Raw genomic sequence first — 22,718 nt, 5'->3', positions numbered from 1 at the left:
TGGGTTCGATCCCTGGCCTTGCTCAGTGGGTTAAGGATCTGGTGTTGCCGTGAGCTGTGATGTAGGTCGAAGACGAGGCTCGGATCTGGCGTTGCTGTGGCGTAAGCCTACAGCTGTAGCTCCGATTAGACCCCTAGCCTGGGAACCTCCATATGCCATGGGTGTGGCCCTAAAAAGACAAAAGGCAAAACAAGTAAACAAAAGAAACAAAAAAACTCATTGCATAACTTGCAGGTTAAAATTCTTATGTTCTAATAAGCATCTATACTCACCTAGCACAGCAGAGACCCACAAAGCCCCTTTTTCCAAAGACATTGTAGTTTTAAGAGTATTTTTAATGCTATAGCACTACATTCTAAAACTTCTTGGAAACCGCATTTATGATAAATGAAAACAATCAACTTTGGGACCAGGATCAGAGAAATTAATCATCAGAGTGAAAAGTGGTCAAGCACTTCATTCCTATCTTGAAAAACAAGCAAAATAACAACTATACAAAATAGTAGTTCCCCCTATGGTACAGTGGGTTAAGGCTCCAGTACTGCTGCAGTTATTGGCATACGTCATACCTGCGGCTCAGATTCAATCCCTGGTGTGGGAACTTCCATATGCTGTGGGTGTGGCCAAAGAAATGAAAAATAAAACAAACAAAAAAACTACACAAAATAAAAGGATACCTATGATACCATATGAGCCAGCAATCCCACTCTTGGGCATATATCCTCACAAAACTTTCCTTGAAAAAGGACACATGCACCCATATGTTCGTTGCAGTACTATTCACAATAGCCAAGACATGGAAACAACCTATTTAGGACATTTGTCCATCCAATGATGATTGGATTAAGAAGATGTGGTATATATACACAATGGAATGCTACTCACCCATAAAAAAGAAAAAAATGCCATTTGCAGCAACATGGATGTAACTAGAGACTCTCATACTAAGTGAAATAAGAAAGACATACCATATGATATCACTTTTATCTGGAATATAAAATATGGCACAAATGAAACTTTTCACAGAAAAGAAAATCATAGACTTCAAGAACAACTTGTGGTTACCAGGGGGAAGCGGGAGGGAGTGGAGCAGACTGGGACTTTGGGGTTAATAGATGCAAACTATTACCTTTGGAATGGATAAGCAATGAGATCCTGCTTTATAGCACTGGAAACTATATCTAGTCACTTATAATGGAGCAAGATGGAGGATAATGTGAGAAAAAGAATACACATATATACGTGTGATTGAGTCACACGTACAGTAGAAAAATTACAGAACACGGTAAACTAGCTATAATGGAAAAAATAAAAATCATTTAAAAAAATTTTAAAAGACACCTATGAGTTCACAATGCAGCCAGAACGTGGATATCCTGTGTTGGTCTACTTCAGATTAAATGTCATCTACTCACGGCTTGCTTTACATCTCCCAGGTCTGTAAATCTCCACCCTGCCCTCTCATTCACAGCTGTCATCAACTGGACAAAACCTACTGTGTGCCTTCTTTGTTCAAAGAGAGAACAGTTTTTTTGTTTTTTTTTTTTTTTTTCTGCTTAGTGCTGCACCTGTGGCATATGGAAGTTCCCCAGGCTAGGGGTTGAATCCAACCTGCAGCTGAGGCCTGTGCCACAGCAACACTAGATCTTTAACCCTCTGAAGGAGGCCAGGATTGAACCTGCATCCTCATGGACACTATATTAGGTTCTTAACCCACTAAGTCAAAATGGGAACTCCTGAGAACATCTTTCTAATGGGTCATCCATGTTCCAAATAATGTCCCCTTACCTGGTTCCATATAAAAAGCTCACCTTCTATAGAGTCATCTGACTGTGCCTAAGTCTACTACAGGATGTCTCAACTGTGGCACCATTATCATTTTAGACCAAATAATTTTTTGTTGTGGGGGCTATCCTGTGCACCACAGGATGGTTAGAAGCAGCCCTGGACTCGAACCCCTAAAGGACTATGGTAGTACCTCTCTCTGAGACATGACAATTAAAAATATTCACCTGGGGCCAAACTGTTCCCAGGTGAGAACCACTGTACTAGCCTCATACTCAACACATTTTGAAATTGCTCTCTAATGGTCACTCTATTTTCACCACATTTGGCCACATTTTCACTTTCTGAAATTATTCAAAAGCAGTCTGAAAAAGAGACTTTGGCCTTAGGATTTCAAAAAAAAAAAAACTGTTATTAGATCATAACCCTCAATAAGGTTCATTGGTAATAAGTCCACATGGAGCATTTGAATGGGGGCTGAGGTGGGGTGGGAGCTGACTTGGCCAGGATGCTGCACAGAGAGCAGTCGTTTTAAGACAGTCCTTCCTGATACCTGTACTCCTCTTCCAAATCCCTGCCCGAGGGCAGGAGGGAACGTGTTATTTCCAGGGGATGTCCACAGGTAGCGTTCTGCCCTGTGCTTTACTGTATGGTATGCACACCACTTCCCTCAAGAGGGCACCTCCATCAGCTAGTTACTTGTTAGCAAAAGAAAACTCAGTCCAAACAGTTTAGGCACCAAAGCGATGTACTGACTTCACATAAGTGAAAGCCCTACAGAAAGGCAGCGTTCAGGAGAAGCTCACCTGGGCCCAGTCTTCCGTTTGGGTGCTCAGAATCCTGTTTCCTGATTTTCTCAGCCTCTTCTTCTCCATGAGTAAGCTGGCCTTCAGACTAGCTTCCTTCAATGTGGCACAATGGCTACAGAAGTTCTGGCCTCATGTCCACACACCGCTCTGCTCAAAAGAGAGTGCCTTTCTAACCAAGGAAGAGTCCTGAGCATCACTATAACTGGACCGACCTGAGTAATGTGCTCAGGGCTAAAGCACCCCATCAGTGTGCCCTGAAGAAGGCTGACAGTTTGAAGCTCCTGAACTGATCACAGTAGCTGCGGGATGAAGTTATGCCAATGGATTTAGAGCAACTGTTCCCTGAACAGTGACATCAGCATCACCTGGGAGCTTGTTAGAAATGCATATGATCCAGCCCCACCCCAGACTTGCTGAATCAGGAACTCTGGGATCTATGGGACACGGCCTAGCAAACTGTGGTTGAACCAGTCCTCCAGGTGACTCTGATGAAGCTAAAACTTGTGACCCAATGGTTTAAACCATCAGGTTCTACCTGTGGAGCTGAGCGGGGTGAATCCCATTTACTTCATTACCTGTCACACAATTAGAAAATGGTGCAATGGAGGCCTGAGAAGTTACTGTCAAAAAAGAGCCCATTGTGGCTCAGGGGTAACAAACCTGTCTAGTATCCATGAGGACTTGGGTTCCATCCCTGGCCTCACTCATTGGGTTAAGTATCTGGTGTTGCCATGAAAAAAACAGCCAGCAGCACTTAAGACTAGCAAAATGCTTTGAAGATGACTTCTGCTGCCCATATGTATTAGTTTACAGGGCTTGAAGAAAAAGAAACACCTACATTAAGCTCCACAGTCTGTGGATCCTAACCCACCCTCCATGGAGAAATTGGACAGATATATACATAGAGATTTGAGAGAAGTAAAGCTCCTTGTGGATAAAACTACACTGAAGAAGCCATTCTCCAGCAAAATTTCTTAATCATGGCTAATCCTAAGGGTCTCCTGGGGTAAGGTTACAACTACAGCTTTTTTTTTTTTTTTTTTTTTTTTCTGCTTTTTAGTGCTGCACCCACAGTATATGGAAGTTTCCAGGCTAGGGGGTTGAATGGTAGCTATAGCTGCCAGCCTACACCATAGCCACAGCAACTCGGGTCCCAAGCCCCCTCTGCAACCTACAACACAGCTTACAGCAATGCTGGATCCTTAACCCACTAGTGAGGTCAGGGATCAAACCCACATCCTCATGGATACTAGCTGGATTTGTTTTCAATGAGTCACAACAGGAACTCCCACCTACAGCTTCTTAGGCTCCACTGGACCTAGGGAGTCAGGATCTCCAAGGGAGAGACCTGCAGAACACAGATTGCCAAGGATTCTTTTAATTCTTCTGTTTTTGTTTTTGATTGCCCCACAGCATATGGTGTTCCCAGGCCAGGGATCAGATCCGAGCAGCATTTTCTAACTACACCATGGATGTGGCAACGCTGGATCCTTTAACCCACTGTGCTGTGCCAGGCCAGGGATCAAACCTGCATCCTGGTGCTGCAGAGATACCACCAGTCCTGTTGTGCCACAGCAGGAACTCCTGCCAGGGATTCTTATGGATGGACCATGTTTGGAAAACACTCTTGTAAAAGCTATATCAAAAGGACTGGGAAGAAAAATCTCATGAAAGAACTGTATGAATATTGCTGACTGTCAATAAGAGCTTCTTCCTGTCCTTTCTTGTGCCTTCCCTCATCACCAGGGCCTCTAACTTCTTCCTCCAGTCCTCTTCTCCCCTGCTTCCCAAAGAAGTCACCCTTCGGAGCACTTCATGCCAGAGTGAACTTTTTTTTTTTGGTCTATTTAGGGCTGCAACCGTGGCATATGGAGGTTTGCAGGCTAGAGGTCGAATCAGAGCTGTAGCCGCTGGCCTACACCACAGCCACAGCAACGCAGGATCCAAGCTGCATCTGTGACCTACACCACAGCTCATGGCAACGCCAGATCCTTAACCCACTGAGCGAGGCCAGGGATCAAACCCGAAACCTCATGGTTCCTAGTACATTCGTTTCCGCTGCGCCACGATGGAAACTCCCAGAGTGAACTTTCTAAAACACTCTGAATGCCAGGCCTCTGATCGCGATCTAGCACAAGGTTGGTTTCTCCAGAACAAAAGCTTACAAGATGTATACTCAGGGAGGCACCTGGATGGGTGTCTGCTTCTGTCAGTGTTCCGTTTCTTAGAGGTAGCAATGGGTTCGCCAATACTGTTTTTTCGTTTTTTTGTTTTTGCAAGAGTAAATCAACAAATAGCCATAACTGGATCCACTATAATAACATCAATACAATCCCGTGACCTGAGGATACAACTAAAACATGTTTCTAAAAGGAAAGAAATACACATGCTAACAGTGTCTCTGGGTACTGAAAGCATACTCTTGTTAAGTATTTTCTTTTTCTCTCTGTTTTATAATTACTCCCTAGTGAACTGTAAACTTCATGAAATTTTTTAAAGTGGGGAAAAAAATCCATCACAAGTCCACGCCATGGCCTCTAGGATCAAGTCCAAAGTGCTGGCATGAAGGCAAGGGAGAGGGATAAATTAGGAGTGTAGGATTAATACTACTATATAGAAAATAGATAAACAACAAGGTCCTCCTATAGAGCACAAGAAACTATATTCATTATCTTGTAATAACCTATATTGGAAAAGAATCTGAAAAAGAATGTGTGTGCATATATATATATATGTGAATCATTTTGCTGTACACCTGAAATAACACAACATTGTAAGTCAACTATACTTCAATTTTTTAAAAAAAGATTTTATTTATTTTTATTGTATGGCCACACTTGAGGCATATGGTCAAACCAGAGCTGCAGCTGAGGCCTACACCACAGCCATGGCAATGCCAGATCTGAGCCACATCTTAGAATTTCACCACAGCTTATGGCAACACCAGATCCTTAACCCACTGAGCAAGGCCAGGGATCGAACCCACACCCTCACAGAGATAATGTCAGGTCCTTAACCCACCAAGCCACAATGGGAACTCCTAGAAAAAGGAATTTTTTTAATGGAAAAAAAAAAAAGTGTTGGCATGACATATACAGTTCCACATAATCCAGCCCCTGCCTTTCTTGCCCCCACAGAACCCCACAGTGGAACCGTCCTGAATCCCTTGCATTGCCCTTAACACTTGATGCTCTTTGCCTTTGTTCACTCTGCTCACCAGGGTCTTCCTTCCCCCTTCACCCAGCGTATCAGTCAAGGTAAGTCGAGGTCATGCTGAGGTAACAAAAGGTCAGTAGATAAGGACAACAAAGATTTATTTCTCAAAGTCAGGAGGTAGAAGGTTTTTTTTCTGTTAAGACCCAGATGGTAAATATTTTATACTTTTTGAGCAACATACGATTTCTGATGTATTTTCTTCTTCAATTTTTACATAACCCTTTTGTAGATGGGTTCTTTGTATAACCTATTCTTATTCATCAGCCACACAACAACAGGTCACTGGGCATCTGCTGACCTCTTCTCTATATAACCATTGCCAGGGACATGTAGACAGCACAGCAGAAAATTACTCAATCTAGTCATTCGGAGACAAGGCTGATGGAGCAGCCATCTCTTAAGCATTTCTGGTCACTATGCAGCCCAAAAGAGATGGTCTCATGCAAGTCATTAAACGCTCCAGTCCAGAAGTGGCACCCTATAACTTCTGCTCACAAATAATTGGCCACAATTGGTCTCTCAGCCCCAGCTCCAACTATAAGGGAGCCCAGAAGTGCAATCCTACCATGTGTCCAGCAGTAAGGAGAATCAGAATTGCTTGGTAAGAAAGATAACTCAGCTCAGAGACAAGTGCCCTGCAAAGCCTTTTCTGATACCCTTGTCCCCCAATCAGATTAGCTACTCTTTCCCTGTAATCTTAAAGTACTTCGAGCCTAAGCATATGCTGTGTGCATAGGGTACTCTAATTGCCAATTCTGCTTCTCCGACCAGATCCTGAGCTTCTTTGGACAAGCATCTCCACATGCCCACTTCCCAGCACAGCACCTGCTACCCAGGGACACTCAATGTGTGCTGCTTCAACAGATGAATGAATGTGGTGGATTGTAGGAATGGGGTTGCCCATGTATTTACCTCAGGCTCTGAATCCAGCAGTGTCCACCTCTCTAAGTCTAGTTCAACCACACCCATCTCCACTTACAACAAATTTATCTTTTTAGTTATCTGGTTACTTTCTGTAGTAATCAAATTCACTCCTCTGTATAACCTTTTCTCTAATCATCAACACCTGGCAGACAGCTGATCCTTGAGGTCACAAAGCACTTTGACATTATGTGGATTGGCTTTGTGTTCAGGGTGCAGGCCAGAAGGCAGGCCCAAAGAGACATAGAGATTCTCCCAAGTTACACAGTCACTGAGAAGCAGAGCCAAAAGTTATGCTTCCTTTTGATTCAAAAAAATGCTACAGTAATTAAACCTAGAGCCCCAACTAAGTTCACCAACAGCTTATTTATATACTTAGTAAGACAGAAAGTTTAACACATTTGTCATAGATAAATCTTATTATACCATGTCAATGTTCAGCTTAGAGTATATATATTTATCTCTGAGTAAAATATTAAAAACAAGCCACATGACTATATTAATGTTGTGCCATTTCATATCAGTTCCACTCATCCCCTCTATCACCTTTTTTCTTCTATCAAGTGACACAGCTCATTATCAGACTGACAATACTGAGGAATACTGAAGATGCCAAGCACCTGTTTTACCATCATACCTAATGCCTGTTAGGTGAACAACACCTGCATGCATCTTCACTACTAAGGGCATAAAACAGAGTTCAACTCCATTCCACATGCAACATGTGTACGGCTGCTGCACTTTGTAGCAAATGTGTAACCACAGGTGAGAAAAATAGCAGTTCTAAAAGAACTATAGGGCAAGACTCCACCAAAACACTGTCAAACCCTGCAGGCTGGTCTGGATATCCTCTGGCCTCACCAAGGTGTATCCTGACCTGGAATTTTCCCTCTCATGTGTTTCCTGGATACAGTCAGTTCCTAATAAACATCCCATCCCACGGCTAGCCTTGACAAATGCCCTGGAGCACCAGAAGAAGGAAAACACAACTAGGCAGGAGCCCTCTGCTTCTCAGATCACCAACAGAAGAGCACTAGAGCTGGTGCTATTTCAATCAGCAGAGTTTGAGTCATTCAACACACAAAACAACTTTTAAAAAATACATAAATACTTTAAGAAGATGAAATAGCTCCGTGTGCTCTCCCAGTCTGGTTAGATGCTTAACAGCCCACAGAAGACAATGCACCTCAACCAGGGGAAATTGTGCAAGAAAACCGAAGTACACAAAAAGCAAATTACAGGCTCAGTATTGCCAGGCACAAAACAGGAATCAATCCTTTACAGGAATCTTGCCTTTGCTTCCTTATTTTTTTCTTTCCTTAAGCCTCATAATTGAATGTTGCAAACTACATCAAGAAGAATCAACCTGCAGGTTTCCCCTCCCCCAACAAGAAAAGGTTAAGCTTCTAATTACAGGCCCTCCAACCATTATTTTGTGCAATTAGCAATTAACTATAATCGTTGATGAGAGAATGTAGAGCTGCACTACTGATATCCCTCCTCCTCATCCTAGACTGGGTTATTTTAGTCGCGTTCTATTTCAGAGGACTAACCACAACCGCGCGCGCACACTCTCCTTACACATGCTCTCACTTAAAGACACAGTTAATTTTTAGCAAAAATGGCATCTCAGCGTGCGCCTAAGATGATGTGGGGCATCCCCTACCCCACATCAGAATAGCCCAAACGTTTAGACCCACTCCTCTTCATCACTTTTAGGTGGAGAGAGGAGGCCCAAGGAAGAAGCTACCTACCAGCCTCATAATAGCAGCCGTTCTTTGGGGCGCAGGAGAGGGTGGTAGAGAGATGCTTGTTGCCCCTGAAAGCTGCAAGTCCCCCACCCCCCCGCCCGGGCTGTAAGCCCCGTTAGGGGGAAGGCGGTGGCAATAGCCTCAGTGGTTGCATCAGTGCTAACTGCTGCTGCTGCTGCTGCATTTACTGTTGGCGACTGCCGGGAAGGTACTGTAATGACTGTAGGGAGCGCACAGCTGCTGCGGCGGCAGGTTCCCGGGATCAGGAAATTAGGGCAGGCACCGGGGATTGGAGGCGAGGGCGGCGCGCGAGCCAACCAGCGACCGCCCCGGGCCCCCGTGAGCCCCGGGCGGACGCGCTGAGCAGCCGGATCTCAGGAGCAGTCCCGGCGGCAGCGGCGGCCACGGCCACGGCCACGGCCACTCACGCTCCAGCACATACTCTCACACCCCCCAGAGCAGACACCTGGCCACCCCGAGCTTTTAAGAGGAGCTCGTAGAGTGCGAAGGAGGGCTGAGGCCGCCGCGCCCGCCCCTACCCCCGCCGCCGCCGCCCGCGCCCCGCTGACCACTCCCCCTCCTGCCCCCTCCTCGCTCCTCACCCCGCGCTCCAGCAGCCGCCAGTGTGGGTGCTCCGCGGTCGGCTTCTCTCTCTTCTGTCTTCTCGGCCCTCCTCCCCACCCCCTCTCCCTTTCTCCCCTCCTCTTCCCTCCCCTCCTCTGCAGCGCCTGCATTATTTTCTGCCCGCGGGCTCGGCTTGCACAGCCGCTGCAGCCGGGGGAGGTGGGTGGGTGGGTTGGTGGGTGGGGAGGAGATTGTGCAAGTTGTAGGGGAGGGGGTGCCCTCTTCTTCCCTGCTCCCTTTACCCCCTTCTAACTCCTTCCCCTCCTCCCCCTCCCCCTCCTCCCTCCCCGCCCCCACCTCCTTCCTCCTTTCCGAAGGGCTGGTAACTTGTTGTGCGGAGCGAGCGGCGGCGGCGGCACCACCATCCAGGCGGGCACCATGGGCACGTCCGCGCGCTGGGCGCTCTGGCTGCTGCTCGTGCTGTGCTTGGCGCCCCGAGAAAGCGGCGCCACTGGAGCGGGTGAGTGAGGACGCGCCCCTCCGCGGGCTGCCCAGACCCAGCCGAGGTGCTGGGGGGCCCCCCCCCCGCCGAGGAGCGGGTCTCCTTTTGCCCACCCCCCCCTCCTAGGAGGCGCCTCTCCGCTCTCGTCGCCTTCTTTCTCTCCCCACCCTGGTGGCGCCTCTGAGCTGACTGTCAGCACCTCGGCTACCGGGAGCCGGGCTGGGGGGACAGTGGGGTTTGGGGTGTCCTAAAGCCTGGCCCGAACTATCTTCATTCCCCTACACTCCCTCCCCCAAGGCCACTGCTTTGCCTCATTTTTCACCCTGCTGGGCCGGGGATGGGGAATGTGGGCTTCTGAGCCATTGAACAATGGTTCTGTCTCCTCTGCCAGGCGGAGTGTTAGGAAGGAGGCAGAGGGCCGGGTGGGCCGAGACGTGCGCGGCAGCTCCCGGCGCGCTCCTCCGACTTAAGCGAGGGTGGGAGGGGGCGGTGGATGAGGATGGGCGCCTGCGAGAACGCTGGGCGCTGGGTGCCGGCCGGGGCTAGGGTCTCCCTCGGTGGTGAGAGGGCGCGCGATCTGTGGGCTGCTGCGGGGAGTCTCCGCCGAGCGTCGAGAAGTGCGCAGCCTGCGCACCCGGACTGCGACTCCCCAGGCGCCGGGCCGTCTCTCTGGAGTGCGGGTTAGATGACTAGTGAGGCTTGAAATAGGACTCCCTCCCCCAGCTCTAGATAGTTCTCCCCTCTCCCCTTTCCACTCTCTGGGCCGCGTTTATAAACCTCTCGGGTCTCCAAGATAGCAGAACGAGGGAGGGGAGTGGAAAGAAGACTTAATCAGGTTAGTTTGCTGAGCCTCGTTCCCGGTGAGATTTCCTCGAGAGGAATCGAGTCCTAATCTAGTGACTGTAATTAGCCTTCATTCTAAACAATACATCAAAGGGAGCAGCGCGAGAACTGGGAGAGCTGGTGTGTGACTGTAGTTTGTTGGGGAGGGCGGTGGTGACTACTGTCAGGTCCCCAGGGTCTGCCGCACTGGGCCTGGGAGCCCTGTGCTCAGCCACTCTCCCACTTGGGGCCGCACAACTTTCCCAGGCAGGCGACAGGAAGCCCTTCTCAGAAGATTCCGTGAGGATCCTGGCGAGTCTCTGAATTGACCTGGAAAGGACACTGAGGGGCTGGCTCGCCAGGTCTGGGGAATTGGCAAACTGCCCCGTCCTATGTACCCATTCCAGAGACCCTAGCTCTTGTGTCCCCAGTGGCGTTGGAGGCCTGCCTGCCTGCCTGCCTGCAGTCACGTGTCTTCTGAAGTGAGAGCGAACTTTAAAGCGTCCAGGCAGCCTCTCAAGCAATACTTGGGGACTTGAGCCTCCGAAAGCCCCTTGCCCTTAGATGCCAGTTGTCCGGAGCGTGAGAAGCTGGGACGGGCTTTTCTGCGCTCTGCGATTGGCTGGCCGCCCGATCACGTTTCGGTTGGTCACATGGCTCCCAGACTCATAATTTAGCAGCCTGAGAAATGTTATCTTTAAGGGAACATAAAAAACGGACAGGCTCCAATGGACTGTTCTCTCAAATGCTTTCCCCTGCCTGTGCGCCTTGAAAAGGGCGCGTGCGTAGCAAAGATGGCCTGTGATGTGTAACAAAACTGAGAACTTGGAGTATCCCTGCTTAGGAAAGTTTTCAGACGCTAACATTAATCATTAATGGATGAGCAGTACTAACTTATTAAGCGATTTCTCAGACTAGTGCCCTGACTTGCATTACACCTTTCATATCATTTCAGAAGACTAAGATATACCAGAAACTACTGATCATTGTGCAGGAAAAAAGGAGAAAGGATTTTTTTTTTTTTTTTTTTTTTTTTGCTGTGTGTTCTCTTCATATTCTTTTTTTTTCTGTTAAAATTTTTTCTGTTAAAATTTTTTTTATATTCTTTTAATTTAACATATAACTTTCCATTGGGGGTGTCTTTGTCCTATAGAATACTAGGAATGCATCTAAATTGTAGAAGTAAGTTAGTTGAAGCCATATGTTCACCTTGTATTAGGTAGGCGAGCATGGTTTTTCTTCTCTAGTTCGTGAATGAAGTGCCATGAACAGCAGATAACAGAAGCCCATAAAAATGCTGGTCTAAAATCCTCTAGGACAGGGCAGGTGTTCTTTAGGATGCTAGCAAGGAAGTTAAATTAGGCTAACGAGAAGTTACAATTCAATAGTGGAGTATACCTGATGGTAAAAAAAAAAAAATCTCTAGACGTTCTTGGGCATTTTCCTCCAACCTAAATCATCACGATTAGGATCTGGGGTACCGTATATTCATTAAGGCCAGGGCCTAGAAGAACCAAGGTTTTGTGAGAGCTATTCAAATGTGGCTAACAACCAGCAAAAAAGTAGACAAAACTTCTCCTAGTGTGGGAAGTGGGTTGGTGAAATTGGCACTACCTGGAGGCAAGGGAGACTGGAGGGTGGAGAAAAAATAAGCCTGGCTTTTCTAGATAGGCCGCAGAAAAGATGTGACAATGATCATAATCCTCATCTAGATCAAAGGATGAGCATGTGAGCAGGGACTCTTTAAAGGACGGTTGCTCCTCAGGCCTCAGTGACAGCTGCTGGCAGTCTGAAGCAGCATGGCTCGCCAAGTCACCCCCATTGCCCACTTCACACAACATTCAACTCTATACCTGCCCTGTGTCATTTTGAGTCTTTGCTTGTATTGTTTGAATCCCCAGATATCTAAAGCATATATCAAGGTCAAGTTCAGTAGAGCTGCCAAATGTTAAGACTTTTTAGTATACAACACTGCATATTTTCATGATCGCGTCCCCCATGCTCAAAAGAAATGTTTCTGCCTTTTTAAAAACTGGATAACCATAAACTCATTTTCACTTGAGTGGTTTTGTTGCAATTCTTGAAATGGTGAAAAATAGTCACAAGCCCCTTCTATTCCAGGAGTGTCAAACTTGTTAAGACTTAACAAGTAAAACCTGGTTTAGTAGATCAAGGGAATAGAGAGCCCCAGCTGTATGGCTTCGTGTTTTGATCCAGAGACCAGAAGACGGAGCATAGCATAGAAATACAGATAACAGATATTAACTATTTAGACTCTTTTTTTCAAGAATGTGAATAAAGTCATCCTTCTCAGTAGATAGAATAATGATCAAATTCAGGCAGTCACTTACATGAGATTTCAAGTCATAATTAAATTTACTTTGGATACTGACCTTTCTTTGAAAAGCCACCTTCACATAGTAGTGGCCTATAAAAAATTAAATGCCTCAAAGGATGATGACAGGGTCTGTGATGAAGCTTATGAGAAATTTCCCTGCCTTAGAAGAGCTTCTCTGGATGGGCTAATACAGCTGTTTTCTAGAGAGTCAGCTGATAGACTCATAATTGCTTAGTCTGTTTTCATCTGTGCTTAGGCCACAGCACGAAGACTGCTTTCAAGGCTGAGTCCAAGGCTCCCTTGGGCAGAGATGATGGGTGAGATGTACCTGTTGAGCTGAAATAAGTGGTCCAGGGGCAGGTGTTTGGCCCAGCAAGAGTTGTTGGCTAGGAACTGATAGCTTTCCATAGAACTTGAAGGCAGAGTATGAAGGGAAGTCTGGCTTTATAAGTGAAAATGATCTCAGTTTCAGTCTGTGCATTTTTTTCAGTCTGAATTGGAGTCTCTTTGCTAAGTTCTGGTTTGCAATAAAAATTATAAACACTGTTAACACCACCTAGGTAAATATACTAGACACACTATAGGGACTAAACAAGATGGGCAGGTGGCACCTTAAAATTAGTACTCTTTTCCCATCACCTGAAGTTTCCTAGAAAAGTTTGGGCCTGTTGACTATTTGGGAGCTCTCAGTTAACAAGAGAATTCCTGCAGGGGGTTGTGAGTGTACACACAGAGTTTCTGCTAGATACGGCTTTATCTTTGCTTTGAGATGCTGCATGGATAGGTGGAGCAGCAGCCTTGTATGTAAGAGAGAACTTTGGGGGCAGAAACTATAAGCTGGGACCACTGGCTAGCGTGGTTGATCTTGCTACCCACTTGGGTTATCTGGGTTGGCCCTGCTGCCTGGTTGCCTTTCTGTATCTAGATGTGGTATCTGTGGTAGGGGATGGGGTGAGGTATCACATGGGGCTTGCAACTTGCCAAGCAGGGGAGGTGATAAAAAATCTCAGTGATAGACAACATTGGCAAGTTATGTCATGTGTTATAATATTTCCCCCAGATACTATAAGAAAATAAGGTCTTGTCTTAGAGGCTGCCTCTAATCTTTAGTTTTCCTAAGACACCTTCCCAAGATCTGAGTTATTAACTGATCTGTAGGTTCACTAAGCAAGTGGTAGATTGATGCTGGCCTTCTTTGTACGTCTACTCACAACCACTTGACCTCACTTACTGAGCACCAATCATATGTCGTACAGCACCAGACAAGGAGACAAAGGGACCAGGGAGTTGGTCCCTTCCTTCATGGCATTTAGCCTCACAAGCAAGTCAAACTAGGAAATCAATGATCCCAAGACAGCCTGGAATAGGTGGGAGCAAGCAGACTCAGTGGTTAAGACTTAATCATAAAAGAGGCTGATAGCAGATTTGCCCCACATTGTGATGGAACATGATGGAGGATAATGTGAGAAAAAGAATATATATATATGTGTATGTGTGTGATTGGTCACTTTGCTGCACAGTAGAAATTGACAGAACACTGTAAATTAACTATAATGGCAACAACTTTAAAAAATTCTTTAAAAAAAAAAAAAAGATTCACTCCATGATGGATGGCTGCCAGCATGACCAAAGAGTGCCAAAACCTGTCAGAGGTAAAATCCATGACATTTCTAACTTTCCCAGTGAGTTGCTGCTGATTTGCCTGCATGCCAGAATCTCTTTCCTCATGTGGAAATGAGGCCAACATACTCACACAGACACACTCATTCTGACAGATAAGTGTGGGAAAGTGCACTGTCTTTAAATGATAAAATATCATGAAGATGAGGTGAAAGTACTCTCATAGGTGTAAGGAACAGTGGCCTTTGTAACCAAAGAGTCTCTCAAAGTATTCTAGCTCTTGAAACAACTGCTCACACTTGGTTTCAAGTTCAGGAAACCTGGGAAGAATGCTTTGAAAAAAAGAAAGTCTGTAGTTCAGACCAGCTTTATTGAACTAATAAATCAACGGACGTGTCCAGGAATACTCACTAGTGCCTGAGGAATCATTAGATGCCAGACACTAGGTCCCAAGGTACAAGGACACATTCCAGGCCCTGCCTTAGGGGAGCTTCTTTTGTAGAGATGGAAACAGGAGGCTAAGCACATCTCAGTATATGTGACAGCCATGTGACAGGCTCAGGAGAAAGTGAGAGAGCACACAGACACACCTCTTTGGTTAAAAACAGAACCAAGGGCCTCTTCTTCAAGGAGTGACATTTGAGCCCACCCCTGGTCAATCAGTGAACAAGGGTAATTCGAGCAAAGAAACCAAGATGAAGCGTCCGTGAGGGATAAGACCTGGGAGGTGAGCAGGACCCCTCGGGGTAGCATAAGTGGTAGGAAAAAGTCAGGGGAAATGGGTAGGGAAGTAGACTTAGTCCTAGAGCCAGTGAGAAGCCTGCAAGCGGGACCATTCCTGGCACTTCGGGCCCTGCTCAGCTGCCTGAATCACCTTCTTGATTTGGAGAGAGAACGTGGCAGCCCAGAGGCAGAGGAGCAGGAGACAAATTTAGATCAAGTGAGGGAGGAGGGCCTGGACCCACCCAGAGATTGATGGCAAAATGTCAGGGAAGAAGAATCTGAACCTGTAACTTGACTACTCGCTGAGAGTCAGGGATGAGTCTATCCAAGATCAGGCATGTAAGGAGGGGAGGGGCGTGTTTTAGAAGAAAGTCTTTACCTTCACAATGCATGCCCACTACGGTATCTAGATAGATTTTCCCTATCAGGCACAAAGACTTCACCCTAGGTTGTTATCCTATCTGTTGTGAGATTGGCAGTTGTCACTTATGTCCATCCAGAGATGTACATGAGGGCTTTTGGAGATGAGTACTGTATAGTCCAACTCTGAGTCTTGTACCTAATCTTCCTGCAGTGGTTCCAAAGTGTGGTCAGGCACCAGCAGGGAACCAGCATCCTCTGGGAACTCATTAGAAATGCAAACTTGGGCCCCATCCTAGACCTATATAACCTGAATCTCTGGTGAAGGGGCGGCGTTGTGTTTGTACAAGTCCTTCAGGGGATTCCAAGCAAATCAGAGCTAGAGAACCACTGACTTGTACAACCCACAGAACGAATAACTTTCCAATATATCAGGAGGGCCTTTGCTCTTTCTAAACAAGAAAACCCAGCACTACATTCCTTCTAGGAAAAGACCTGCCAGGGACACTGAGGCAGCATTTTTTAAAAATCAAAATTGGGAAGGGAGGGAGAGCTCTTTCTCAACAAGAAGGCTGTTAGGCTTGTGTCACCCTCACAAGTCATCATACCTAATTCTGGATTAAAGTGACACTACTGCCCAAATCTCAAGTCAGTAGAATATTCTGAAAGGAAGTGGTCCTGAGTTAGGTGCTCTAGTTGGTATGCAAGCTCAGTCACTCAGTGTCTGGAGCCACACTGCCCGGGTTCAAATTCTAATTCTGTCCAGGGTGATCTTGGGCAAGGGCTGTCCTTTGCTTCTCCAAACAGGTTCCCTGATACGGAAAACGGGAACAGCCAGCCTGACCATGTGGGATTGAGAATGAAATCAATTAAGAGACTGAAGTCTTAGAGAAGTGTTTGGCTAACAATTAAAACAAAAAGAAATTATTTATCCATGATTCTTAAGATCATCTCAGTCGGATGTAAATAGAAAAGCTGTTCGACAATTCGAACTATAGGATTCACTGATTGCAGTGGATCATGAGTATTCACCTAAGTCTTTCCAAGTTTGTAGTTGGTCCCTGTCTGGTTCTTCCAGGGCCGCAGAGGCAGCCTTTAAGGCCAGAACACAGCTCAAGGCCCTCTTACTAACCCCCTTGCCTTGTAGGAAAATGTCTTTGCTGATTTGGAAATCTCCATGTCCTAAAATGAGATTTAGCCTATGAATAGAAAGATTGGCGTTCAAGTGGCAAGCGGTTGAAGGGAGCTGACTAAAAATAAATGCCCTTGGCAGCCCCAGAAGTGCCAAAACAAATGGACTGAAGAAATTCCAGGAGATAACACCCATATGCTCAAGCCTTGGGAGGGCCGTGAGAGATGTGAACGTTCAGCCCTGCTGGGTCGGCCGCCTGGCAGCCAGAGCCCCTCGGTACAGGTGGAAGTTCATGCCTGAGCCTGATACTCCGGAACAGCTCCTTACTCTGGGCAGTCACAGTAGGAGCTCACCTGCCAAGGTGCCCCTTTTTGTAGCCCACCTGGAAGGCTTGGTATTTCCTGTAAGGTCTGTGCAGTTTTCAACCAAAGCTTATCTATTGTTCTCCCATATTAACCCTTGCAGGGATACTTAGACCACATCTTCTAAATGCATTAAACCCCCTGAGTTTCTTGGAGCCAGTGAACAGCCAACATGTCTGGGTAGCGACGTTAACTATTAGGTAAGCAAGGCTCCTGGGACATGGGTGCCTTGAATTAAGTTTGCAGAGTCTGCTGTCAGCTATGAAAGCGACAGAATTAGGAATTCTTCTGCACTTCCTCCCATCATCACAGATGTAAATAGCCACGGTTCACATGACTTCCAACCCCCTGACCCAAAGGAGCAGAGATATTGATCCTAAGTATGAGAGCTAACAGGAAATCCAGATCTCTTGCAGCCGTTTTACTTCTTAAAGCTACAGAACCCGTTTCAAATTCTTCCACAAAACTCCAGTGTTTACAGGAAATATTGATTGAAACCGAGGCAGAACACCCAGGTTCCCTGTGGTCATAGCTTTTCCCTGACTTTAGCCACCTCTCTGCTACCAAGGCATTTCTGTGAACCCCATGACTATGAGAAACCTGCTAAAAATCACATTGACTTTTCACATTTCTAAGCAGACAGACCCCAGGATATAGGATGCCTGGCACTTCTACTCCTAAATTATTTTTGTGGCATCATTGGCTTTAGCTTAGCCTGAGCATTAAAAGAACCTTGGGTATAGATGATTTCAAGCTCACTCTGTTCCCTTTATGAAAATATAATACTGCACTTGGGACTTAACTGTCATGGATGAAAATAGACTACAGGCCCACAATCCTGTAATCCCCCAAAGCTTTGCAGACTGAAAGCTTCTTAACTCATGTGGTGCTTACAGTTCTCCTGGAGCTTCATATAGCAGTATTCCCAGATGGATACCACAGGTGGAGATGGAGAATCTTCTTGAAACTTGGGTAGAAACCACCCATGCTGCAGTCAGGTGGCTGAGTTCCCCCTGCTCTGCACAGTGCAGCCAGTGAAACAGAACTAGGGAGCCCTTCCTTTCTGCCCAGGAGCAATCTCCCAAAACAAAGTACTTAGAAAATTTAAGAAACCAAGGTACAGCCATAGAGCTTACAGTCTTTCTTCACCTATCTTTAAAGAAAAAGTCCTTTAGCATATACCCAGACAAAACTAGTTTGAAAAGACGCATGCACCTCCATGTCTGTAACAGCACTGTTCACAATAACCAAGACATGGAAGCACTGTTCACAATAACCAAAACACACACACACACACAATGGAATATTAGCCATTTAAAAAGAATGAAATAATGCCATTTGCAGCAACATAGATGGACTAGAGATTATCATATTAAGGGAAATAAGTCAAAGAAATGCTATATAATATCACATATGTGGAATCTAAAATATAGCACAAATGAATATATCTATGAAACAGAAACAGACTCACAGACATAGAGAACAGACTTGTGGTTGCCAAGGGAGAGGGGAGTAGGGGAGGGATGAACTGGGAGCTTGGGGTTAGTAGATGCAGACTATTATGTATGGAAGGGATAAACAACAAGGTCCTACTTGTTGTTTATAGCACAATGAACTATATTCAATATCCTGAGATAAATCATAATGGAAAAGAATATGAAAAAGAATATATATGTATAACTGAGCCTCTTTGCTGTACAGCAGAAATTAACACAACATTGTAAGCCAACTATAGACGTCAATAAAATTTTTTTTAATTTTTTTTTTTTAAAAAGAAAAGGTCCTTTATAAATTCAGCTAGCATTACCCCACCCAATCCTCCCACCCTGCTCCTCTTTCAAACAAGCAGGGATGGCTAGTTAGCAGCATACTCTACTGCAAACCCTATTGTTCCCCCTTCTTAATGAAAACTGTGTGTGTGTCATGGTAAAACACAGCTTTATGACCAGAAGCTTGGGTTAAATGGAAACATATGAGATAAGAAAAGGTAGAAACTAAACTCCTTTTTGTCATAAGATATTAGAATCTGTCCTAAGCGTGCTCAACATCAACTCTTGAAGGAGCACTAGAATTTTATAATTTATTGATTGCTTATATGTTAGTTACGTTTAGAAACCCTCTTTAAGGTGCTAGAGGACTCTACCAGCATTAGGCTATTGCATGCTATATTTAATCCCAGGCTCAGTGTGAATGTCTATAAAATCTATAGCTTCAAAACTCATTTTTAAAGAGATCTGCAAGGTACCTAACCCCGAAATAGAAAAATCATCATCTGACACCTACCTTTTTAAGTCCCTGTCCAAGTCTGATTATATGGCTACCTTTCTGAGCATAGATATTAACAGCAGTGTTTTTGTCTCCTTTTGACAGAACTTCCTTTGGTAACTAAAACCTTAAATTAAAAAAAAAAAAAAATGCAAAGCTTTTCAGTCTCCAGGGTATTCTAGTTGCAACCTGACTTTATTTTCCAAGTATGTATATATTTCTGTTCTCTGACTACAAATGGGTTTTTTTTTCTACTTTTCAAGTAAAGCACTCAGAGTAGATTCTTAGCACTCCCTCAGCCCTCAGAGTTAGTGGGAATAAAGAGCCACAGCCAGCGACCTGGAAGGGATACCTCCAGCTTTGAGAATATTGAGACCACAGTGATAAAAGGGGGGAGAGTGGGAGGCAGCCAGGTACTTCCTAATTGGTTCAGCAGCATAAAAACCAGCAAGCGGTGCTTCAGGACAACAACCTCTACCTTCCCCTTGTTACTCCTTCTACATCCCTGGTAACTTGTGCTCAATAAAATATTTGTGGATTTAATGCACCATATGAAATATAGGTAGGAAGGGCCATTGACTCATATGCCTTTGTATCTGGGTCCTAGTTTGACTAGATTCTTGGGGGCAGAGCGGTGCATAGAGTTTTTAAACAAATATGTTTAGTATCTAAGAAAGTAACCACACACCCGTATGGTAAACCAGGACCAAATTTTAATCTCCGTGGGAATTAGCCACCAAGCATAGAATGCTCCCAGGCAGTAGGGAGGAGCTGATAGTAGGGAGGCCAACTAGAGCATTGTGTACATAACACAAGAGTTCCAGTCTGTACTTGTCACTGTAGCATCGGTTCTTGTGCCTGCATGCCACAGCTGCAGATGCTGAAAGGTTCAGGAAATCACAAGGCTTTCTGCTTGGAGGGCTTCCCTAAGGAATTGCATGAACTACATGGTTCTGCTGGTTTTCTCCAGATTTGCCATATAGATGCATCAAGCAACCAGTTCTTTGCCTTTCATCTCAAAGAAATGACATCCCCCTCTTTTTTTATCTGCTAATGATCGGAATCACCTGAATGTCAGCTGTCCCATGCCAGGCCAAAACATCTAAGTGCCTTATAAGTATTTATTCATGCCATTGTGCGAATTAAATATTCCTAGACTGAGCACAGGAAAACGGAGGTTTGGAGAAATCGAATGCAGGCCTGTGGCTCTACCTTGCTTTGCTTTTCTCCCATCACAAAGTTAAAAATGACCTGCCTTTACCTCTTAACTGCACTTTCTGCATGCTTCTTATCTTATCTTGGAGTCATTTTGTAAACAGGTCTTTTTCCAATTAGATCTTAAGTTCTAAAACGAGGAACCATGAATTAAAGCTCTCTTTCTCTCCTCTCCTTACTACCTCTTCTACATCCTCTTTATACTTTGTAATGGAAGCATCATTCATGAATAACAGTGTAGAACGTGGACAAGAAATGCTATGACATGATTAGGATTTGGCCGCTTGATTATAGCTACAAAAGTGATGTAAACAAATAAGAGAAACGAGTCCAGAGGCAGATGAACCCCTTCCCCCACCCTACAGGTTCTGGGCAATCTGTATTCCTTCTATCTTGGTCTGGCTCCATTGGCCCAAGATCAGTATTCCAGCCACCATGCCCAGTTTTCAGGAATAAGAAAGGAAGAAATTTAAGCAAACTGGGTCCTCTGTCCCTTTGAGGCTATCTCCCAGAAGTTGTTTCTGCTTACATCCCATTAGCCAGAACTTAGTCCCATAGCTCTGCCTCCTGCAGGAGAGACTGTGAAATATAGTCTTGTCAGGATGGCGTGTGCTCAGCTAAGAACTCAGTTACCCTCAGCCATTGCCCCAAAGCCCATCTAGCTCTGGCCACTACAGTGTTACAGCCTGCAGAGTCCTTAGCTGTCCCTCTAGCAGGACTCCCATCCGCGGGTTTCAGGTCACTAGCATTGCTAACAGCCATCCTTGTATCCCAGCTTAGCTGAGTGTTCCCTCCTAATTTTAGGAAGAAAAGCCAAATGTGAGCCTTCCCAATTCCAGTGCACAAATGGCCGCTGTATCACGCTGTTGTGGAAATGCGATGGGGATGAAGACTGTGCTGATGGCAGTGACGAAAAGAACTGTGGTGAGTACGGAGTTTGACAGTCTCCCCTGCCACCTCCTGAGGACCTAGGCACTTTATTGCAAGATGCTGATGTCATCTTAGTTTCTACAAATGTATCCAGATTCTAAAAACAGAATCCATTCCTAGGAATTGCTTTGCACCAAAGATTTGATATTTCCTGGTCTAGAGAAGTATGATTGAGTGTTTGACATGAGGTTATCAATGTGAGTATGGAACTTTGAAGACAAAGTGGAGTTCCTTTCAAATGACAGGACCTGGTTGACCTTAGATCAAGCAAACATTTGGTATAGGAAGCTAGGGGAAGGAAGGGGAGGACCAAGAATAGAGACAGACAGAAGGTTACTTAGGACAGACTTTCTTTTTTTAAGTCTCAAGTGGTCCTGATCCCGAAAAAGAAAGTCATAGACAGTAAGAAATATCCTACAGTTTCAGGGATTAATTAACTCCTGGCATAGACCTGATAAACCAGCTCAGATCAAAGATCAGATAAAGATTCTTTTTCTATTCCCAGTAGATGCTAATTCAAAAGCATTAGGCAGAATAGAAAATAATCTCTCCCCCAAGAAAATAGGAATGGGCCATCATACCTATAGATCAGCATCTGTCAAAAGATTACTGTGAGAAATGACCACTTATGCAATCTCTGTAACCTCCCATCAAGCCAGGGCAGCTGAGAACTACATGTCAAGATGTCCTTTATGGAGTTCCCATTGTGGATCAGCGGAAACAAACCTGACTAGTATCCATGATGGTGCCAGATCAGTCCTTGGCCTCGCTCAGTGGGTTAAGGATATAGTGTTGCCATGAGCTGTGGTGTAGGTTGAGGACACAGCTTGGATCCTGCCTTGCTATGGCTGTGGTGTAGGCCGACAGCTGCAGCTCCAGTTTGACCCCTAGCCCAAGAACTTCCATATGCTACAGGTCCAGCCCTAAAAAGCAAAAAAAAAAAGGCATTTAGGTACCCTGAATCCATGCTGAGATATGCTTTATGTTCCCTTTGTTGTGCATTGTAAAAATCCTGAAACAAAGTTGAACATGATTTTGGTGATAACATTGTCATTTGCCTTTTAAAAGATGAAAATGTCCACTATACAGACTAAAAATACAGAAGAAAAATAGAAGTTAATGTAGATTTCATCAATGGCTGTCTTGTTATGCCCTTACCTACTTCTTCATGCATCATTACTGAAATGCTCAAGCATACACATCCTGGCAGACTGTCCTATGTTGAGCTCTCAGAGCAATGCCATGGGTATCTGCATGCGAATATATAAATTAGCAGCTCATTTGGAAGCAGAGGAAGTCCATTCTGCAGTCTCAAGGAAGAAACTCATCTCCAGTCTCAGGACCAAGAATAGTTCTCCATTTGACACTTTTACATCATTTGCATTCTAACATGAAGATTTTAA

General features: G+C 45.1%; 1 protein-coding gene and 1 long non-coding RNA gene across 18 annotated transcripts in view; one reads left to right on the top strand and one right to left on the bottom strand.

Annotated features, from left to right (window-relative positions):
- LOC100737021 (uncharacterized) overlaps window positions 1-9,140 on the bottom strand; it is a 171,855-nt gene extending 162,715 nt beyond the window's left edge. For 6 of the 7 annotated variants that reach the window (XR_014822417.1, XR_014822415.1, XR_014822414.1 and 3 more), the window contains exon 1: window positions 8,486-8,700. This is a non-coding gene — a long non-coding RNA (uncharacterized LOC100737021). Of the gene's footprint in view, window positions 1-8,485; window positions 8,701-9,084 lie in introns of those variants that run through there. The other variant, XR_014822420.1, reaches the window with a different exon arrangement.
- Window positions 9,083-22,718, top strand: part of VLDLR (very low density lipoprotein receptor) — a 31,650-nt gene continuing 18,014 nt past the window's right edge. For 5 of the 11 annotated variants that reach the window (XR_014837310.1, XM_085012073.1, XM_085012076.1 and 2 more), the window contains exons 1-3: window positions 9,083-9,265; window positions 9,424-9,566; window positions 21,190-21,309. Coding sequence is in view for 8 of the 11 variants with exons in the window: in XM_085012073.1 (XP_084868199.1) it covers window positions 9,485-9,566; window positions 21,190-21,309 (202 nt within the window). In the remaining 3 variants the exon portion in view is untranslated. 11 annotated transcript variants of the gene reach the window in all.

Source organism: Sus scrofa, chromosome 1 (assembly GCF_054392235.1).
Source record: "Sus scrofa isolate SSC_HxYL_T2T_F1_AM1 chromosome 1, Sscrofa_HxYL_maternal_Yorkshire_Landrace_v2.0, whole genome shotgun sequence".
In the NCBI taxonomy this organism is placed as follows: domain Eukaryota; kingdom Metazoa; phylum Chordata; class Mammalia; order Artiodactyla; family Suidae; genus Sus; species Sus scrofa.
Note: the sequence above shows the minus strand (reverse complement) of the source record. Positions and strands in the feature narration are given on the sequence as shown.